Genomic DNA, 16,592 nt, shown 5'->3' with positions numbered 1-16,592 from the left:
TCAACCAACGAACTCGATTCTTGTACCGGATCTCCTCTCTGGTAAACAAGAATACCCTGAAGACTCTGGCAGGAGCACTCATTCAGGGGTACTACGACTATGCTTGCACCTCATGGTACCAAAGCACCTCAAAGGCGCTAAAAACAAAATTACAAACATCTCAAAACAAACTGGTCAGACTACTGCTTGACCTTACTCCTAGAACCCACCTCACCCCTGCCCACTTTGACAACCTAGGATGGCTTAGAGTAGACGACAGAGTACAGCAACTTGCAATGGGCCTGGTCTACAAGATACACTACACGACCAAGGTACCCATGTACATGTCAAAATACTTCCCAAAGGTCAGTGAATACCACGATCACAACACCAGAGGGAGCTCCACAAATCATGTTAAACCCAGATTCGGCTCAAATAAGGGACTAAACACGTTTCGCAATTATGCCACATCAATGTGGAACGCCCTACCCAAAGCTGTAAAGGAATGTGGATCACTACCCACTTTCAAAACCTCTCTCAAGGGACACCTACGGGAGACTGCAATTCAACACTGGCCCCTGTAAATATCCTAACCCAACCCCCTCCAATGTACAGTCATTTACCTAGTATGGTTTTGTCAATAGTCCAATGTACAATTTTGTTTGTTTGTACAGTGTCCCCCCCCCCCCCTCAATGTACAGTTTTGCTTGTATATACAGTGTGCCCCCCCCCCCCCCCCCCAACCACCTCCAATGTAGATTACCCAGTATGGTTGTCAATATCCCAGTGTACCCAACCCCCCCCCCCCCACCCAACCTCCTCCAATGTACAGTTTCTACGTCAAATGTATATACTCCCTTTTCCTGACTCCTTCTGTATCACAAACAGTACTGTATTTGCAAATCTGGTATGACATAAATGTATAGATGTAGCAGTACTGACTATCTGTATGTCATGTATGTCATATATGTCCTGATGAATTGAAAATGGGGGACCCTGATGTAAACAAGACGAAAGTCTTTCTCTGGTCTGCATCCCCTTAACAATTGTGTGTATTGAGCTGTACTGTATTGTACCCATTCTGCAATCTGTTAATAAAGTTTTCAATCAATCAATCAATCAATCAATCAAGAGAATGGCAATAGACAGCCTATTTCCGCATTGCCGCTCTCTCGCGCTGCCGCGGTCACATGGTCAAATTGTCACATTCTTGCACTCCTCCGCTGTTAAAAAGCAACACGCCGCCCCCTAACCGCTGTCAGCAAACTGCGACAGACGTCATCATCATGCGCCGCCTTATATATGCGACAACCAACACGCTTGCGAGCGGTGTTTTGTGATTAACACCATTCCTTGTATTTGTATCTAACGTATATCAGGGTGAATAATATGTCCCGGCCCCTCTTTCACAACAGGTAAGCCTACAGTTGTTCGCATGCTGTTTACATCTAGAGAATGTAATGCTAAACATTTAGCAGCCTGACAACACGAACTTGTGCTGTCGGACGAGCTAAAATGAACGTTAAGAAGACGGCTATCTCGAAGACACTGATGTCACGAGACCGCCGCCATCTTGGTATGAGGGTAACAAACTGATTTCTACCATCAAATGCATGCGTTGAGCATTTTCATACGATTTTTTTGAAAATATTGAGGCCAACATGGCATTTCACTATTTCGAAAGCCTTTCTGCCTTTCTCTAAGGCGAGATATGCGGCAAAGAAGCTCCCCCTGATCGACTGGTGTTGTAGTCGTGGTAGCTACATGCTAAGCTAACGTTAATTACATGATCATATCGAACCGATAGGAGCTTATCTTATCTAATCGTACGTGGTGGTACAACGTGTGCCACTACCCGATCAAACATCCACGTAAGATTAGATAAAATAAGCTCCTATCGGTTCGATAGGATATATTTAACGTTAGCTCAGCATGTAGCTATTTGTCTAGGTTAACGTAGCTAACGTTAGCTGCCCGCCACTTTTCCCTCCGTGATGATATACAACTTGCGATTTGGATTTCTGTTTTTGTCATTAGTACAACGCGTAACACAGCAGCTCTTTGGCATTGTGAAGGACTGAAGAAAATTCCGCTTGATTGTCTTTAATTTGCCGCTTTTAACACTTTGACGACCGTTCGGCGCCGTCTAATATGGTGCTAGAGAGAACCACGGTTTGTCAACAAACCGATGCGTCTTTGTAGAGCTATATCTATACTTTATAGTATTGCTATCTGTCCATTCTCATTTGAGTTCATAAACAGTCCCTTCATAATGGCTTAAAGAAAAAAAAATCCATCAATAGGTTGTCATTTTATAGCGCCGTGAATATAAGCTTTATCGCATATTTCGTCTCATATATTTGCTGGAAAGCTACTTATAGAGCTAAAGGCTACTAACGTTATATTCGACGGCATTTCTGTTGTATATATGCTAATAACACTTTGGGATCAGAGTAATATGATACTCCGTTGGAGGCTAAATTAAAAAAAATCCACTCCCACAATGATACTGCAGTGGAGCGATGGCGCCCCTAAGAGGATCTGGCCGGTATTGCATGTTGCCGAGGGTAGATCTGCAGAGTCTATCTGGAATCTTGATCCGGTTATTAATATGGAATAAAACAATAACAACTTGCCACGGCTATATACGTGCCTCTGGTCCACAACGCATGGATTTGAAACACGTATTTATACTTGGCCGGTCCCAATAGTGTTAACGATCCGTTTCTCCACTAAATGAAGCGGACACAATGTACCAGGCGGAACAGTTTCCCCCCACGCTGCAGTTGCGTAGCAACAACAGACAGGAAGTTGACTTCGAGAATATGTAACTGTTGTGACAAAGTCACCTTAAACTTCGATGCCCCAAGTGGGAGTTGAACCCCGGTCTCCCACACCGCAGGCAGCAACACAGACCGCTATACCAAGAGGTGAATCCACTTCTAAGTACAGGGTCTATGCGTCTTTTGAGGATGTGAGACAGTGAGAGTGAGTTTAACCCATAGCACCGCTACTCACCCCAGCCCTTCTTGACTGCGCTTCACGATACCATCCGTTACACTCACCCTCTCAAACTCACTCCACTCCACCCAAGGCATCCGGGTCAATCGGCACCATTGTAACGGTTGTGACAACGTCACCTTAAACTTCGATGCCCCGAGTGGGAGTCGAACCCCGGTCTCCCACACTGCAGGCAGCAACACAGACCGCTATACCAAGATGTGAATCCAGTTCTAAGTACTGGGTCTATGCGTCTTTTGAGGATGTGAGAGTGAGTTTAACCCATAGCACCACTACTCACCCCAGCCCTTCTTGACTGCGCTTCACGATACCATCCGTTACATATATATGGATATGACACAGTGTGGATATGACACAGTGGCAGAGTCTTCATCTTTCTGTTTAGATGTACTGTTTGATTGATTGAAAACTTTATTAACAGATTGCAGAATGGGTACAGTACAGTACGGCTCAATACATACAATTGTTAAGAGGATGCAGACCAGAGAGAGACTTTCGTCTTGTTTACATCAGGGTCCCCCATTTTCAATTCATCATATATGACATACAGATAGACAGTACTGTGATGTACACTGTACAGGGTTCGAAATTAACGGGGGCTTGGGGCAAAATGCCCTCGAAAATTGACCAAATGCCCTTGATAATCAGTTAAGCGGGGCAAAAAAAGCCCCCGACAGTTTACTAATTATATATATGCTCTACAGTGCGTATTTGCCCCTAATAATATGTGTGTGTGCACACCGGAAAAATCATTTACTTGCAGTGCGAGACAGACGAGTGATTGTGAAGATTACAAAACAGCTCCGCTGTTAATAGTTCAGATTGAAACTGGACTGAAATTCAGTTTTTGGGTGGAATGTTTGTTCCAAGGAGGAGGGAGGCGGGGCCCGCTGCGTGTTACAGGGAGATGCTTCCAGGCACTTGAGAGGTGCGAACACAGAGAGAGCGCTCTGCTCTCATCAAGCATTACACTGCTATATTAACGTTAGCAAGCTAAGCATCTGCATAGCGCGACCCGTGTAACGTTAAGTAACTTGTGTTCGGCGGGGAAAGACCATTCCATTTGTAACACAACTACAAAGAATAACATCCAAATCCGATCCCGATGCGCATTTCCTTCATTCCACAGCGCTGAGCGTGCAACGTATTTCATTGATCGATCTGGCCAGAGCCTATACTCAGAAACGTTGCGTGTGTGGGGTTTTTCATCAATTTGAAACAAGCCTCTTGACTGTTGGAATTAGGGATGTTAAAAATAAAATATCTAATAATATTATTCAATATTAGACATTCATTGATCCAGAGGCAACCGGTTATTCGTCTGCTATTTGTAGATGTATCAAGAAAACAACACAACTTGCCCTCAGGGACAATAATATTTAATCTATTTAGATAGAGTATGTATGTATTATTTACAGATAATTGAAGGTACGTACCTCAAAACATGAAACCAAGCCATGATGTCACACATCGTGTGTGTGTGTTACTTGAACAATTGTCACTGTGCTCCTAAATTTCTGTGTGCTCCTAAATTTGTATTTAGATTTGATTTATTAACATTTTATTTAGGAGCACATGTGCTCCTTGGGAAAAAGGTTAGCGTAGAGCCCTATATATGGAGACATTAACATTACGTTATCAAACATAGGGATGAAGACTGTAAAAAAAAGTGTCAACAATGTTTTATAATCTTTATGTTAATTTTCATTATAAAAATATTGTGCCCCCGAAATACAAAAAAAAGCCCCCGAAAAGCAATTAAGGGGGGCAAAAAAAGCCCTTGAAAAAAAATGTTAATTTCTAACCCTGATGTACACCACCTGTTACCTGCTGTGACCACACAGTAAATAAGATAATAAGTAAAATATCAAATAGGCTATGACTTTTCTTATGTGCAATAAAGGGGAATGCCATCTATTATAAGAATTGGCGTTATTCCTGTGCCCCAGGAGGACAACACAATATTTGATGGCATGAACAACTTTTTTTGGAAGTAGGGGATGAATGAATGAGAACTTTATTTAACAGATTGCAGAATGGGTACAATACAGTACAGCTCAATACACACAATTGTTAAGGGGATGCAGACCAGAGAAAGATGTTTGTCTTGTTTACATCAGGGTCCCCCATTTTCAATTCATAGTGAGGAGTGCATCTACTACTACTAGCCCCTTTCATGACTGCGATGCAATCCAGACAGTATTCGAGCCCCTGGATTGCATCGCAGTCACGAAAGGGGCCAATCTACTACCTGACTGTGATTAGGGGGTGAGGCGTATCCAGTCTAAACGATGTAGTCTCTGGATTGAGGCTGCTAGTGGTCACTGGCAGAACGATACAGGAGGATGGTATCATACAGTGGTGGGGAACCTGAAGTAGGGTCTTTAATGAATTTCTATAGCACCACTGTTGTACAGTATGCAGAGCGCTTTAAAATGGAGTGACTGCAGTCTGCATGTACACTTTGGACGAGAGAAAGACACGTCTTACGAGAGCGTACCCCGCTGTCTCAAGGTGAACAGGCTCAGCACTGTTTTACAATACAGCCGTGTGGTTGTGATGGCACTGTGGCCGAGTGCTGGCCTAGATGGCATGGTGGCATAGCACCTTTCATACAGAAACTGCAGCTCAAAGTGCTTCACAACAGAAAAAAGACAGGCATAAAATGAGTACATAAAGTGCAGACATATAAAATTAAATTTTTTTACATTAGGATAACATCCCAACAGGCCACCTTGTTTATAGTTTGATTCAGTTTTAAACCAATGATAGCTGACTAGACCAACAGGTTGTATATGATGCACTTCGCTGAAGAATGAGCTTCATCATCCCTTCTCCCTCTTTTCTTGATCCTCCAATCACGGATCAAAGTTTGCGATTGGAGGATCAAGAAAAGAGGTCGGGGATTGATACTGTAACGCAGGATGTGGTGTCGTTTAGGGGTGCACCGATGCAGCAGAAGGCGAAAGCCAAGGAGAGACTGAGCTGGACGAGCCGATCGGCACTGGCACAGACACCGGCAGCCCAGAAGAGAAGAGCTGGAGAGGACGGCGATGGATCACCAAAGCTGCCGAAGAAGAAAGGGGGCGTAACACCAGCGGCAGTGCAGGTACTGTGGAGGTACTGTGGAGACGCTGTGGAGGACCAAGAGGTTGCTGCTGAGGAGAAGAAGAAGAAGAAAGATGCAAAAAAGAAACGGAAGAAGAATGACCAGCCAGGTGTGTGTTTGTTGTCACATCAGGGCTCCAGGTTAAAGGGGCACTTCACCAAAAAAACTATGCTGATTTTATTTTGCATATAATCTCGCATACGTTCAAATGTCTAAAACAGTTTTGCACACATTCATTTAGTTTGTAAACGAGTTTGAATATAGCCACCAGTGATGTCACCAGTGATGTTGTGTTAATTACATCTCAATTTACATTTACATTCACATTTAGTCATTTAGCTGACACTTTTATCCAAAACGACTTACAAGTTCTGTACGACAAGTCATCAGGAAGGGCACAACTCTTATCAGCTGAGTAACAATGTTCATCAAAGTTTTGAGTGCTACAGTGTAGGTTAGTTTATTAGGACAAGTGCATGACAGACATGACATTATAAGGTAGCAGTCCCTATAAGGCCGTTCATTTGGTTATTAAACTTCTTGTGTGGCAACCAAGCTGGCCGGCCGAGCCGTGTGACTGGAGTAGGGATGTGGTGAAAAGGTGTCGTTAAAGGGAACCTCTGCTGTCTAGTTCTCACACCCTCTCACAATCACACGTAGCTTGAGTCTAGTTCTCACACCCTCTCACAATCACACGTAGCTTGAGTCTAGTTCTCACACCCTCTCACAATCACACGTAGCTTGAGTCTAGTTCTCACATCCTCTCACAAGGCCATGTCCACACTAAAACGATTTTGGTCGTTTTAGGCAAAGTATTTGATCGTTTGCATCGTTCTGCCACACGGAACTGCGTTCTGGCAGCCTGAAGACGGTACTTTTTGATACTAGCTCCCAGAGTGCGCTAGTGAAGACGCCCCCCATTGCGTCACCATCTTTACAAGCGATACGCGTCTTCTCCTGAACCGATGACGCGTTGGCCCACCTCTCCCTTACCCCGCATGCGCAAACTCTCAGCCAACATCACAACAACAATGGCGTCGCACAGAGTAGTTGCGTTCGTGGTGCAGAAGCTATTGAGCCTGATCGGGCTTTTGCGGCAAACTGTTCCATAGCATACCCCTTCAGTTGATCATGACAAATCCTCTCTTACCTTGACGATTAAAAAGCCTCCATAATTTAGTAAATAGTATCCCCATGGCATGGTGTTGAGCTGTAGCCAGCAAGCTATGCTATCAATATTAGCTAAATAATTAGCGTCACATAGCTGGCCTTTTTCTGAAAACCCAAGCACATATTGTTCCATAGCATATGCCTTCAGTTGATCATGACAAATCCTCTCTTACCTTGACGATTAAAAAGTTTCCATATTTTAGTAAATAAAACTGTAGCCAGCCAGCTAGCATTGATGCTATTCAAAATGCTATCCACATTAGCTAAATAGCTAACCAACTAAATACAATAGACAGTGGTATCCTGAGGTAACGTTAAACACAGACGTTTGCTAGTCGAAATGACTGGACACACACAGGGACAAGTTGAACATCAATCAATAAATGTATTCCAACAGGTAGTTTGAGCTGCATGTGAGCCGCGGTCTTTCTCTCCTCTCGAAAAGCACAGAACCGGCCGACACAAGTTAAGCTGCTAGCAACAGACACTATAACACTTCCGGTCTGGGGTTTTCAAAATAAAAGAGCTAAAACAGGAAAGACATTTCATTTAGTAAATTTGTGGCACGCACTTATTATCTTGAGACGGTTACGTTTTTACGGAAACCTTAAAACAAAACGAAAAATCAAATCGTTTTAGTCTGGACAAGGCCATAGTCTAGTTCCCACATCCTCTCACAATCACATGTAGCTCTAGTCTAGTTCTCACACACTCACAATCACACATAGCTTGAGTGGAATACTTTTTAAGAGTTCTTCTTCTGGTTATTCTTGAAGGCGTGACACCAACACTACCTCAGACGGACTCTGTCGCTGTGGGCCATGAAGAGGAGGAGGAGGAGGGGGAGGAGAAGATCAAGACCATGACAAAGAAGAAGAAGAAGAAGAAAGACACAAGATTCAAGATTCAAGATAGTTTATTGTCACATGCACAGTTAAAACGACAGTTTGCCATACAACTGGACACAAAACGGAAACTGAAACGGAAGGACCAGTCAGGTGTGTATGTTTATTCTCCAGGGTATTACAAATCTTAAGCTTCTGAAGTTTCCCTCATTTACAGAAACGATGATTGTACAAATGTAAACGGTACATAATAAAAGCAATATTCACAAAATGAAACACAAAAGAGTATTAATAATAATAAAAAAAAAAAAAAAATTCTAAAATAATTTAAAAAATCTAAATAAATAAATACCAGTGTTTTTTGTAGGCTGTCTTAATACTTCGAAGCTTCGTTCGATGGGCATGGGATTCGAATATGAAAATAAAATTTGATTATTAAAAAATTATTAAATTGTGCAAAATCAACTCTGCCTCTCTTTGTTAACTACAACAAGCAATGCTGTTTGTTATTTAAGATGAGGTCGGACTCGGCACTGACAGATTTGTGTTCATTGTGCTGCTTTTATAAAGCCTCAAATGACGGCTTACAATATTTCATGAAAGCAACGTCTTTTGTTTGTCTAAGATTTAAAAAGGTTTAAACTTTACAGCACTGACAAAGTTGAACAAAGTGCTGTACAAGTCCCACAACATAAAAAAAAATTTAAATTAAAAAGATTTATTTGATCTTTTATATATATAATTGGTCGTTGTAGGCAAAGTATTTGATCGTTTGCATCGTTCTGCCACACGGAACTGTGTTCTGGCAGCCTGAAGACCAGTGAATTAAAATAGAATCTCGGCCCGAAGCTTCAAATTCCAAAAAAAAAATCGAAGGTCAGCCCTAGTTTTTTGCGCCTTTCTGCAAGAGAAGGCCAACCCACCCTATCATACAGGACACAATGGTGAGTATCGTATCTGTCACCATTAATAAACCTACGAGCTAACTGATATGCAGAATCCAGAGGTTTAAGAGCTGATGCCGCAGCATGCCTATAAATTACATCACCATATTCCAAAACTGATAAACAACAATTATTTTCTTACTAATTAGTAGGGATGCCCCGATCGATCGGCCACCTGTGAATTCCGATAATGAGTCATATTCGCCGATCGCGGAAACCGATCAAGCGAAGATCTCACTCGCTGTCTGTCTCAGACACACACGACCTGCAAACTGCCGCTGCTCCTCCTCCCTAGCCCGCCCGCACCTGCGTAGAGTTTGTAAACACTGAGGACTAAGAGGAGGCTCCTCTGCTCGAGTCTGTAGTGCATTCGACCTGAGCTAACATTAGCTACCTAGCTATCGTTACTGTTTAAACAAAATTACCCAGTCAACTATTCACGCTTAGTAGGCATTGTCTAACGGTATTTAGCCGGCTAGCTACTGTTAGCTCCTGATATCAACAAATTATCCAGAAAGTCTAGTAGTCCATGTTCATACCCAGTAGCGGCTGCTGGTTCTCTCTCCACTAGGGGCGCTATACCAAAACATTTTGCTAACATGTACAGTACCACACAACCGACTCATGGCAAGACGTGATCGATTCGACTCACGCTCACGGCAATGAATCGGCTCTTATGAACGAGTCGCTCAGCTGTTACTACAACAACACACAACCAGTCAAATAAAGTATAGTCTAATTCACAACTTGAAACACAATATATAAATAGAAAAGTTAGAAACAAAACTCGCTCCGTCTCCAAACACACGCAGATCTCTCCCTCTCTCTCCTTCTCTCTCTCACACACAGCGCGACGTGGAATCGATTCGTTACACAATCAGACCTAGTATATGAAGTATTATATACCAAGAATAACTTCAGTATGAGTACAGGGCTGTACACATATTTTGCATATTGTTAAACGAGCCAAGGCTAGCTATTAAACTATCGCTATGAATCGAAAATCTGGGACCCTGATGTAAACAAGACTAACTTCTTTCTCTGGTCTGCATCCCCTTAACAATTGTGTGTATTGAGCCGTACTGTATTGTACCCATTCTGCAATCTGTTAATAAAGTTTTCATTCATTCATTCAAACATAGACTATATTGAACAAGCCATAATCCACGTATTTTCAATCCAAAAGAAAGAGAGAGAGAGAGAGAGAGAAGCGTTATCTGAGTGGCAGAGAGAGAGAGAGAGAGAAAGATCGCTGATCTACCTTGTTGTTGGCAGAAGGGCTTGTTGATAAAGTATATATCCACTCTATGGCATTGTCCATCCAGCCTGTGTTGATGTCCATCCATTGTCCATGCATGTCCCTCCACACTGCATCCATAATATAGCTTGTTAATAGCCAACAAGTACTGTGAGTGCCTTTGTCCATGTCCGCCTCGAACAGCCTGCAAACTACCTGGTGTTCTATCGCCATGCTCTAAGACAAACTCTAACCTTAACCAACTTTGAAAGAGTGCCTAAGCCTAACCGTTGAAAGAACTTGCCATCACGCTCCAAGACAAATATCTGCATCACACAACACAACAACAGCATAAACTCATGTTACAAACTGCGGTTACGGAAAGTACCGCGTCGGCCAATCAGAGCTTTTAGACGCTCGGCTGCTTGCTAGGTCGTTTCAAACCAGCGCCCGAGTTCCATCATAATACATCATATTCAACGCAAAGCGCGTGGCTGCGACGGATACAGCGATGAACCAGTGCACGGCGGGCATGCGCACTCCACGCCTAGCCCAGAGAGAAATACGGCGAGGAGAAATGCCTGCGGCTACGGCAGGGGGCGAAATTAAAGCCTGCCGCCCGCCAGGGACGGTCAGTTTTTACCTTTGGCGCTTGCCACTGAGAGCCCTGCCCGCCGTGTGGCGTGTAGACGTGTAGTTCATAACGATACTCTTATTTTGAAAATCTGTGCGGGTCTCATTTCCGGCCCAAGCGCAGCTAGAGTCATAATATCGATGGCTCCGGCAGTTAGCAGCATTCGGTTCGTATGATATTCTTATTTTGAAAAAAAACGTGGCAACGAGTCATATCCGCCCAGCCGGGCCAGCCCTGCAGCGGGATACTATTGGCTTCTGCTCGTATCAACACAGAGCGGCCCGAAGCTCTAGTGCCACTGCTAACGTTAAGCTCTCAGAATGATATCAGCTCGCCCGCAGCTCTAGTGCTAACGTTAAGCTCTCAGAATGATAGCAGCTCGCCCGCAGCATCTAGTGCTAACGTTAAGCTCTCAGAATGATAGCAGCTCGCCCGCAGCATCTAGTGCTAACGTTAAGCTCTCAGAATGATAGCAGCTCGCCCGCAGCTCTAGTGCTAACGTTAAGCTCTCAGAATGATAGCAGCTCGCCCGCAGCATCTAGTGCTAACGTTAAGCTCTCAGAATGGTAGCAGTCTGCTCTAGTCTAGATCGGACCTACATGAGCTACCGTTACTGTTTAAACAATGACCCAGTCAACTATTCACTTTTAGTTTAATACATGACGAGGCATTGTCTAACGGTATCTAGCTGGCTAGCTACTGTCGATATCAACATGCTCCAGCAATAGTCGACTCGAGTGCATAATACCTCCGTTCCCTCGTTAGCTAGCTGTTAGCTAGCTCACGTTAGATCTATATATCCCAGTAAACTAAATTGTCTTAACGTTATCTAGCGGGCTAGCAGTAGCTACAGATAGCTCCTGATATCAATGTCTTATAACATTGATTCAACGCGTATTCTAGCTGAGGGCTTGATGAATGTGATTAGACCAAAGAACCGCAATATTATACCAATAGGGTCCAGCTGCAGCGCCGGAGAATCCTTGCATGCTGAATGTAGAGTATTAGTATAGGGTCTAGCTGCATCGCCAGAGAATCCTTGCTGGAGCTGGAGGCTACTCAAGTATACACAGACAGTGGAGCTGTTTGCAGATAGCGAGCATTTTGACTTATTGCGTGGTGGCGATGTCTCGCAGATAATACAACTACAAGTATGATTATATAATATATATTTTATTTAAAAAAAAATGTATATAAAATATATATATTTTTTTTAATCAAAAAAATTTGGCAGGTAAGAAATATGCTTGGCGGGTAGATTCTTCCCATCTACCCGCCACTGGCCGGTGAGTCAAAAAGTAAATTTCGCTCCCTGGGCTACGGTAATGAAAAGGTCTATCAGACAGAATCGTCACTTCCTGTTCAGGAAAACTATTATTAATCTTTGTAAAATTAAGTTATATTGTGCATTGGAAACACAAACATACTTAAAACGAGTAAATATTATTCATTTTAAACATGTTTATATTATTTATAGGGCTATAAAACAAAAACTTTTTTTTTTCTTCTTCTCTCATTTAACAGGTGGGTCAGCGCCCTAGCGCCCCCGGTGGCGAGCCGCCACTGTTCATACCTCCGTTAGCTTGCGTTAGCTGACGTTAGTTCTCTGTTCAAAACGAAATGTCCCATTGAACTAAAGTTCTGTCTTAACGTCATCTAGCCGGCTAGCAGTAGCTACAGATAGCTCTTGATATCAATGTCTTATAACATTGATTCACTGCGTATTCGAGCTGAGGGCTTGATGAATGTGAAATGACCAAAGAACTGTAACGTTACCAATAGGGTCCAGCTGCAGGGCTGGAGGCTACTAGAGTACACAGACAGTGGAGCTGTTTGCAGATAGCGAGCATTTTGACTTGTTGCGTGGTGGCGATGTCTCGCAGATAATACAAGTCTAATTATATAATATATATATTTTATTAAAAAAAAAAAAAATTATATAAAATAATTTTTAATTTCTTTTTAATCAAAAACAATCGGTATCGGCCAATATGGCTCACGACGATCGGTGATCGGTATCGGTGGCAAAAAACGTGATCGGGGCATCCCTACTAATTAGAGGAAAATTGGATCTGTTTCTGTACAGGAAACCTGCAGCAGAAGGCGAAAGCCAAGGAGAGACTGAGCTGGACGAGCCGATCGGCACTGGCACAGACACAGACACCGGCAGCCCAGAAGAGAAGAGCTGGAGAGGACGGCGATGCAGAACCAAAGCTGCCAAAGAAGAGGAAGAAAGGGGGCGTAACACCAGCGGCAGTGCAGGTACTGTGGAGGTACTGTGGAGACGCTGTGGAGGACCAAGAGGTTGCTGCTGAGGAGAAGAAGAAGAAAGATGCAAAAAAGAGACTGAGCTGGACGAGCCGATCGGCACTGGCACAGACACAGACACCGGCAGCCCAGAAGAGAAGAGCTGGAGAGGACGGCGATGCAGAACCAAAGCTGCCAAAGAAGAGGAAGAAAGGGGGCGTAACACCAGCGGCAGGGCAGGTACTGTGGAGGTACTGTGGAGACGCTGTGGAGGACCAAGAGGTTGCTGCTGAGGAGAAGAAGAAGAAAGATGCAAAAAAGAAACCGAAGAAGAATGACCAGCCAGGTGTGTGTTTGTTGTCACATCAGGGCTCCAGGTTAAAGGGGCACTTCACCAAAAAAAACGATGCTGATTTTATTTTGCATATAATCTTGCATACGTTCAAATGTCTAAAACAGTTTTGCACACATTCATTTAGTTTGTAAACGAGTTTGAATATAGCCACCAGTGATGTCACCAGTGATGTTGTGTTAATTACATCTCAATTTACATTCACGTTTAGTCATTTAGCTGACGCTTTTATCCAAAGCGACTTACAAGTTCTGTATGACAAGTCATCAGGAAGGGCACAACTCTTATCAGCTGAGGTAATATGTTCATCAAAGTGTTGAGTGCTACAGTGTAGGTTAGTTTATTACGACAAGTGCATGACAGACATGACATTATAAGGTAGCAGTCCCTATAAGGCCGTTCATTTGGTTATTAAACTTCTTGTGTGGCAACCAAGCTGGCTGGCCGAGCCGTGTGACTGGAGTAGGGATGTGGTGAAAAGGTGTCGTTAAAGGGAACCTCTGCTGTCTAGTTCTCACACCCTCTCACAATCACACGTAGCTTGAGTCTAGTTCTCACACCCTCTCACAATCACACGTAGCTTGAGTCTAGTTCTCACACCCTCTCACAATCACACGTAGCTTGAGTCTAGTTCTCACACCCTCTCACAATCACACGTAGCTTGAGTCTAGTTCTCACACCCTCTCACAATCACACGTAGCTTGAGGCTGCGGTTACACCTTTCGTATCATCTTCGTATTGTTTTCATATGCGTATCGCCGCGACGTCGTGCGCCTCGAGTCACACTTTCGTTTTTTTTTTTCGTTTTGTCACCCGAGCACACTGATGTAGTACACTGCCAAAGCAGTAGGTGGCAGTAGGTGGCAAACATGAAGGCAATTTCAACCAATCAGAACGAATGTGCCAATACACTTCCTGGAAGCTCCAGCAAAGAAAATGTCAATAAGGCAGGCGCCTATGCCGCGCCACCATCTTGCCTATTTACTCAATGCAGCAATTCTTTTTTCACCAAAGCCTAATAAAAGTGCAATAAACAAAACGGATACATTCACTGTGTGTTCTGCCTGTCATTTGTTGATGAAACAAAACTAACATCAACACAAGTGACCACCAAGAGCGGATAGTTTAGTCTAAAAAACGATCGGTAGCATTGTTAGCTGCATGCTAACGTCAATGGAGTATGCCATTATAACAATATAGCATTGTGGCTAGAAGCTAACGTTAGCTCACGCTACTTAGCCAGCACCAAAACTGATGATATCGCGAGCTATCAGTAGTTAGATAACATTAGAGACAACGCTGTGTGTATTAAACAAAGGTGAATAGATGACTGGGCCATTTTGTTTAATGTTTGTTAAGTTGAAAGAGGAGCTCTGAGCTAACAGGGTCTGAATCCTGATAGCTCACGTTAGCCAGCTGCTCATGCAATCGGTAATGCTAGCAGAATGAATGGATGTAAACTTTATTTAACATATTGCATATGGGTACAATACAATACGGCTCAATACAAACAATTGTTAAGGGAATGCAGACTGTTGTAGCTTGGACTGGGGTCCTTATAACAATAACTTGACAACACATGGTAGCTGAAGCTATTTGGGACATGGAGCAGCTATGTCCCAAACACACACACTGTTGTCACCGGAAGGGCACGCGATGGTATCTACTGCGCATGGGCGTTTTCGCAACAACGGCTAGCGTGCTGACTACACGCTGTTGTCGATTCGTTTTTTTTTGCGTATCTCCAAACTCAAACACAATTTTGCGTTTCAGCCGTATCCACAAAAAAACGCCAAAAAACGCATTTCTGTGTAGATAGGACATCAAACGTCGTCAAAAACGTATAAAAAACGCCAGGAATACACTAGTCTAACCATAGCCTGAGTTAGGCCTGCCACGATAACACATTTTGCTGGGCGATTAATTGCCCCCGAAAATATCGCGATAAGCGATATTATTGCGACCGGTTAGAGAATTTTTTTTTTAGACATTTATTTCCCCAAACTTTTATTTTGAAGCCCACCGCTCCGTCTTTTCCGGTGTTTTAGACTTTTCCCCGGCGCTGCACCTGGACCCTAGTCAGCAGCCCTCACTCATGCGATGTAAACCAGGGACTCGAATACGCATGTTGTTGTTGTTGTTGTAGGATATTGATGCCAAGAGCTATCTGTAGCTACTGCTGGATGGCGTTGGGACAACGCCTCAGTGAACTATATAGTTTACTGCGACATTTCGTAGTGACTAGTTACCTAGCCAACGGAGGTATTATGCACTGGACTATTGCTGGAGGATTTGTTGATGTCGGGAGCTATCCGTAGCTAGCCGGCTGGATAACGTTACACAATGCCTCGTGTATTAAACTAAGTGAATAGTTGACTGGGTCATTTTGTAACGGTAGCTAACGTTATCTCACGAAGGTCCCACACTGACTAGACTAACGTCACGGTGAGGCAATAGCCTCTGTTTACATGCAGGCATTAGCAGCAGCAGCAGTGCTAACTAACGTTACATAGTTACAGAAACAGAAACAGGTGGGGAGGGGGTAGCAGCAGCAGCAGCAGTGCGCGGTGTGCGCTGCATGTCTGTGCTGAGACAGCGAGTGAGAACTCCGCTAAAGAATTGGATCATGATTTTCGGTTTTCACATGACTATTTGATAGCCCGTCACACGGCGCTCAGACGTCTCAGTGGGAGGCGCCAAACGTAAAAACTGAGCAGGAGCAACACTATTGAGAAATGTAGTTAAGCTATGTGGCGTTGCCCCACGGAGCTGCTGTGCTCTGTAGTAAAGCCAGCGGCCCGCCTCCCAACACGGACAGTGACTGACAAGGGGCACTGGTTCCGCCTCATTAAAACAAACGCGCAAATAGCAATTAATCGCGCCCGTCAAAATCATTGCATTAATTTTAATTATCGCGGCAATTAATCGATTTATTGCTTATCGCGGCAGGCCTAGCCTGAGTCTAGTTCTCACACCCTCTCACAATCGCACGTAGCTTGAGTCTAGTTCTCACACCCTCTCACAATCACACGTAGCTTGAGTCTAGTTCTCACA

At 43.6% G+C, this 16,592-nt stretch overlaps 1 protein-coding gene across 2 annotated transcripts in view; it reads left to right on the top strand.

Moving 5' to 3' along the window:
- Positions 1-16,592, top strand: part of LOC311228351 (uncharacterized protein) — a 66,496-nt gene that overhangs the window by 32,177 nt on the left and 17,727 nt on the right. Inside the window, exons 1-4 of one of the 2 annotated variants that reach the window (XM_084314260.1) lie at positions 1,275-1,394; positions 5,941-6,218; positions 8,056-8,277; positions 13,026-13,532. In XM_084314260.1, coding sequence (XP_084170386.1) covers positions 1,369-1,394; positions 5,941-6,218; positions 8,056-8,277; positions 13,026-13,532 — 1,033 coding nt within the window. In that variant the 5' untranslated portion in view covers positions 1,275-1,368. Of the gene's footprint in view, positions 1-1,274; positions 1,395-5,940; positions 6,219-8,055; positions 8,278-13,025; positions 13,533-16,592 lie in introns of those variants that run through there. The other variant, XM_084314261.1, reaches the window with a different exon arrangement.

Source organism: Notolepis coatsorum, assembly GCF_963971535.1.
Source record: "Notolepis coatsorum genome assembly, chromosome: 1".
Classification (NCBI taxonomy): domain Eukaryota; kingdom Metazoa; phylum Chordata; class Actinopteri; order Aulopiformes; family Paralepididae; genus Notolepis; species Notolepis coatsorum.
This window is presented reverse-complemented; position numbering and strand designations above follow the sequence as displayed.